Genomic DNA, 5,892 nt, shown 5'->3' with positions numbered 1-5,892 from the left:
TCTCTAACTTTTTGAACAGAATCTTCAAAATGCACAAGACCATCTTTAACAATTAAGTTTAAAATGTGACAACTGCATCTTACATGAAAAATATTTTTTAGCGGAGGGTTTAGTTCTCTTTTTATAAGACCTATCGCCTTTGTATTATTAGAAGCATTATCTAAAGCAATACAAAGTGTTTTTCTATAAATGTTAAAAAATCTCATAATAGTAGACATTGAATCGGCTAAAAAATTTCCATCGTGACGACCTTTTCCTTCATCATATAAAAAAGCTATAATTCTTTTTTGCATAACCCAGTTGTCATCAACCCAATGACATGTAATAGCAAAAAAATCTAACTTGTTAAGACTAAGATCCAAATCAGCGGTAAGACAAACATTACAATTTAAAGAATTAAATACATGGCGCAAATAAAATCTATATTTTTTAAACAAATCTATAACATCGGCTCTACAAGTGCTTCTAGGAATACCCTCAAATAACGGATTATAACAACGTTGAATGTAAGTAACAAACCCCAAACCTGAGGGAAAGGAAAATGGTAAACAATCATAAGCTACCATTTTAGCTATTTCTACACGCTCTTTTTTCTTGTCATACTTAAAATTTCTACCGGTTCGTGGGTCTATCGTCATTTGAATCCCCCCACATTTGAACCCGTTTGCTCTCCCCAAACATCCATATGTTTGGTTCTCATATGAGCATTTAGTGTACCCGTTCCACCATCCTTACCAGTTCCTTGCTTAAAACTAAATACTTGTCCACATAGGGTACATGTAGCTGATTGATTTTCCCTATTCTTAGTCATAAATTTCCAAACTTTAGTTGTTGGCTTACGAGTTCTAGGCGGTTTGTCTTGTGTATGTGATTGTGCAGGACATGTATCTCCTATGGGATTTTCGGGGGGTTGTGTTTCATCATCATCATCTAAGTCTTCATTAAAAGTGTCGGTAAAATGTTGTTGCATTGCCTCATGACCTAAAAGTGAATTATTTCCCCCAACATCAATACCTAAATTAGGTGTTTCTTCCACAAATGTTTCCTCATTAAGCCTACCCCTAACAATACCACTACTACTACCGGCACCACGTCTTAATCTCTTTGACATTATTAAATAGAATTAATTTAAATCACAATCAAATAAATCACAAGAAAATAAATTACAACAAATTAAATTGCTAGAATTAAATTGCGAAAAATAAATTGCTAGAATTAAATTGCGAAAAATAAAGATAGAGTTGGAACGAAGGTACCAAATTGCCGGATTAATTTCCAACAAAGTGAAGGCGGCTAGAATTGCAAATCCACCAAAGCTACTTCGGATTGTTGCAAAATCACCAACTCCACCAACAATATTATAATTGCAAAATTAATAATTGAAAGTTATAATTGAGAGATTGAGATTTGAGAGAAAGATGAAGAAGAGTGAATTGATGTGAATTAAAATGAAAATGAAGAAGGATTTATATAGGAGTGGGGGATGGGTTAAAGTGTTAAAAAAAAAGTTTGGGGGGTTGGGGGGCCAAAAAATAATTTTATGACCGTTTGGCAACGGCCATTTTTGCAAATGGACCGTTGCCAACGGTCCATTAACGGACAGGCCCAACTGCCCAACGGGTTTTTTTTTTTTTTTTTTTAATTTCACCGGTTTAACCGGTCCGGTTCCGGTTTTACCGATTTAACCTGTCCGGTTCCGGTTTTACCGATTTAACCGGTTCCGGTTTCAAAAATATCGGAATCGGACCGGTAATCTTTTAAACTGTTAACCGAAACCGGTTCCGGTTCGGATTTTACCGGTCCGGTTACCGGTTTTAACCGATTTATCCGAACCCGTTGACGAGTTTACTTTCAAGTGCAAAAAAACACTCTCTCTCTCTCTGTCTCTCTCAAAACTCAGGAAATAAGTTGAGATTTAAGCTAAGATGGCAACCGAGAAAGGGAAGAAGACGGTGTTAAAGTTCGACTCAGAAGAAGATGTATCAAATGCCCTCGCGAAATACACTGCTGATTTGTCCGGTAAATTCATCAAAGAAAAAGGTTCTTTCACTGTTGTTCTCTCTGGAGGTTCTCTTATCGACACCATGAGGTAACATTTTTTTTTATCGAACATTGTTTTTAGGCTTTTTTAATTACCCCTAAAGATTTAGGATTGGTAATTACTAGTTTAACAGGAAATTGGTGGAACCACCGTATAAAGGCTCAGTTGATTGGTCAAAATGGTGGATTTTTTGGGTGGACGAGAGGGTTGTTCCTTTGGATCACGATGACAGCAATTATAAACTTGCTTGGGATGGCTTTCTTTCTAAGGTGCGGTACTAGATCAGATTAATATACTCCCTCTGTCACAAACTCACAATTTAAGTGTTCTGTCTAAAAAAAAAAAAGGTGTCTCTCTTTATATTTAGTAAATTGACAATTCAAACATAATCACTAGATTTAAAGATATTTTACTACATTTCACACATCTTTAATTTAGGACTGCAAGATTCAAAAATCTCATTTATTCTTTAAACTTTGTGTCCAGTCAAACTACTTCACTTAAATTGGGACGGAGGGAGTATCTTTCTTTTCTCGAGTAACAAGAAATTGAGGCACTGCAATATCATCATCATGAGATTGTTTATGCCTGTTGTCATAGTTTGCTCTGGGTACTACAGTTGCTATATTATAGGAGTGGCAAAACTAGCCCAAACCCATTTGACCCGCTCAAGTTATAATGGATTTGGGCTAGAGTGATTTTGAAGATGGGCTGATTTGAGCTAGCCCAAGTTGACCCATCACTAATCATCAGCCCAAATTAGCCCATCAAATGAGCCCAAACTGACCCATCAATTGTCCTCCATTCATATGTATAAAAGCTACAAAACACGATTAACTTCTTTTTTAATTATTATTTAGATTTATTTTTGTAATTATATTTACTTTTAAAAATGTTTATTTTTAATTTTTTTTTTAGTTTTTTTAATTTCCTTATTTTAAATTTTTTACTAGAAATTTTTTATTTTTAAGTTTTTAATTGTTTTTTTCCTTAGGGTCTATGCTTATCCGTTTTTGTTTAACCTATTTTTCGACCCACCCATACTGACACACGTTTGCCACTCTTAGTTATGTACAAGACAACCATAAAAATATATAAATAAGACAAAGGGGTAAAAGAGGGAAATTTGACAAAATCACTATTCATTACGTCAATTAACATATATTTTTCTTTTGATTTACTTTTCGAAATAATTTTGAATATAATTTATGTATTGGGATAACTTTTGAGAAAATATTTACAGTGAATATCTTTATAATTTTGAGTAAAAAGCATACGTTTGAGTTTTTTTTATATCCAAAAAGTGTTTAAATTTGATTTTTTCAAAACACCGTTTATTTAGAAAAGCATGAGCAAGAGAATAAATTTTGATCTGTGAAGGCAGTTTTAAGGAGCGTTAGATATAGAACAATAAGTCAAACTCTAGTACTCTCACTCAAATCAATTTTAGGGGATATGATAACTCATACGTGGATAACGTTGATGTGATTAGTATTTTGTCATGATAACAGTTCCTTCTTTAGGTTGCAAAAAAATTCATTTCCTTTTGAAAATGGGTAAATATTTTTTGATGGTTTTGGTATTTGTGCAAAAAAAACTAACTGTAGCTTGATATAGTATAGCTTGGAAAAATAAATTTACAATTTTTAAAAAAATTTGATTTGTTTAAAAGTTGAGAATATTGTAAAGAATTGGATCAAGTTGGGCGGGTTGGGTTACGGCCCATTGTTTAGCCCATCTTGACCTAGCCCATCCTGGCCCAAATGCACTTTAGGCAGGGTTGAGCATTAGCCCATCTATGGATTCAGCCCAGCTTCAACCCAAACGGCCCATTTGCCACCCCTACTATATTATCTTGTTCATGGGAGATCCAACTATAATTGCTCCCTTCACCTCAAATTATAATTTATACATATAGTTTATAATTTTCGGTAGTTACATAGTATTTCTGTAAATCTTAATTTATTGAAACACATAAGTATAGGGTGTAGTGCTGCTCTGCACGCACTTGTTTAAAATCCAGAATCCGCTTCTAATCTTGTCAATGAAGCTGGAAGGGCAAAAGGAACGATGATCCTAAAATAGATAGTGTCAGAAGTTCTACTTCGATGGTTCGACCAGAATAATGAATTAGGATTAAAGGAGCTAAATTGTGTTTCATTTCTTATGTTGGAACCTTTTTTTTTTTTTTGTGTGTTTGGTAATGTTATGCTCAAATTGCATTTATTGAGTTTCTGTTAGTTTTCAATCTCATCGGGTTAGCTACTAGGTTCTTGATAATATAGATCAATATATGGACTATTTGGAGTTGCTAGGGAGATGTTGTAATTGGCTGTATGGATATTCCCAAGTCTTTTGTAACTCTTGGTACCTTCTTGGTACTCAGTCAATAAACCTTTACCTTATTAAAAAAAATGACTTTACATACTAGAGATTGAAATCAAATGGATGATATGGCTAGACTAGTAACTTCCAAAAATTAATTGGATGATTGGCTTCTTTTGGCAGGTTCCGATCCCCTCTTCTAACACTTATGCGATCAATGACAAGGAGTCACCTGAGGGTGCAGCTATTGATTATGAGGCCCGTCTGAAACAATTGGTTGAGAGCAAAGTTCTGCCTCTATCAGCAGCTACTGGATTCCCCAAATTTGATCTTATGCTATTAGGTATGGGGCCAGATGGACATGTAGCTTCTTTGTTCCCTTCGCGTCCTCACCGCCATGAGAAGGAGCGGCTAGTCACCTTCATCACTGACTCACCAAAGCCTCCTCCACCAAGGATTACTTTCACCTTTCCGGTAATTAACTCGGCTTCAGAGATAGCAATGGTGATCACGGGAGCAGAGTTAGCCTATATGGTTGATGTGGCTCTGGGTAGTGCACCTCCTCCTGATGGGATTCCTCCCCCTTGTACTGAGGTTTCAGCTGAAGAGGAGCTTACCTGGTTTTTAGACAAGGATGCTGCATCGAAACTACAAACCTCTGGATGATTTTGTTGCCTATGTCATAGATAATAACGGTAACCCAAATAGGATTTGGTGCCCCTGAAATACGTTGCTTAGTGGTGGTTATCCATCTTTGCTTTGTATTTCTTTCCTGATATTGCTTGGGTTGTTTGTTTTTAACGTATCCTCTAGAAGGTAAAAGTTATGTAATCTATGAAGAATTACATATTCTATTAAGGATCAATAACTTTTCTTTTCAAACTAAAGTCCATGATCTACTATGTAGCATGGCTCAGAATGTAACACATTGTATTTAGTATTATATAAGGGATGTTTTCTTTTTCTTTTCTTAAACTATGGCTGTCATGCTTTTCTGATTCCCTTCTAGCTTACAGAAGGTTGACTCGGGAGAAAAAGGCGAAGCCTTGTCATCTTCCCCTACACCCTATATGAAAAACAACTTATCCTTATCTCTATAGTCTGTTGACTGCAGTACTTAAACATTTATTATCCTGCTTTAGGCCTTTTGGTATTCAGAAGTTCTAGTGGTGATTGCAAGTGCTCCAGGTATGTTTTTCATTGCTAGAACTCATCTGTATAGTGCTTATTCTGGTATCACTTCCATCGTGGCAGATGAAATTTTCCTGTGAAGCTTTCCTGCTTCATGTGTGGGTGATTCTAAAGTTCTTGAATTGTTTCTCTTGCAGAACTTCAATTTGCTGTAACCGCGTCTAGTAATCATTTTAATACTTGAGGCCTCTGATAAGTGATGAGTTTCTAGGTCATCAAGGAATCTGCTAGTATTATACTATTATTTGGTTATCGCTTTTATACTTCAGTGCTTCCATTGATTTTCTTCTTCTTAGGCCCCGGGTTGATTGCTCTCCCTTGGAAAATGGCTTCCT

General features: G+C 35.5%; 1 protein-coding gene across 1 annotated transcript; it reads left to right on the top strand.

Annotated features, from left to right (window-relative positions):
* Window positions 1-1,846: 1,846 nt before the first annotated feature.
* LOC132639794 (probable 6-phosphogluconolactonase 4, chloroplastic) lies at window positions 1,847-5,341 on the top strand. The gene is made up of 3 exons (XM_060356215.1): window positions 1,847-2,089; window positions 2,175-2,310; window positions 4,550-5,341. Exons 1-3 carry the CDS (start codon window positions 1,926-1,928, stop codon window positions 5,030-5,032), a joined length of 783 nt encoding a protein of 260 aa, XP_060212198.1. The 5' UTR covers window positions 1,847-1,925; the 3' UTR covers window positions 5,033-5,341.
* The last annotated feature ends 551 nt before the right edge of the window (window positions 5,342-5,892 follow it).

Source organism: Lycium barbarum, chromosome 1 (assembly GCF_019175385.1).
Source record: "Lycium barbarum isolate Lr01 chromosome 1, ASM1917538v2, whole genome shotgun sequence".
Taxonomy (NCBI): domain Eukaryota; kingdom Viridiplantae; phylum Streptophyta; class Magnoliopsida; order Solanales; family Solanaceae; genus Lycium; species Lycium barbarum.
Note: the sequence above shows the minus strand (reverse complement) of the source record. Positions and strands in the feature narration are given on the sequence as shown.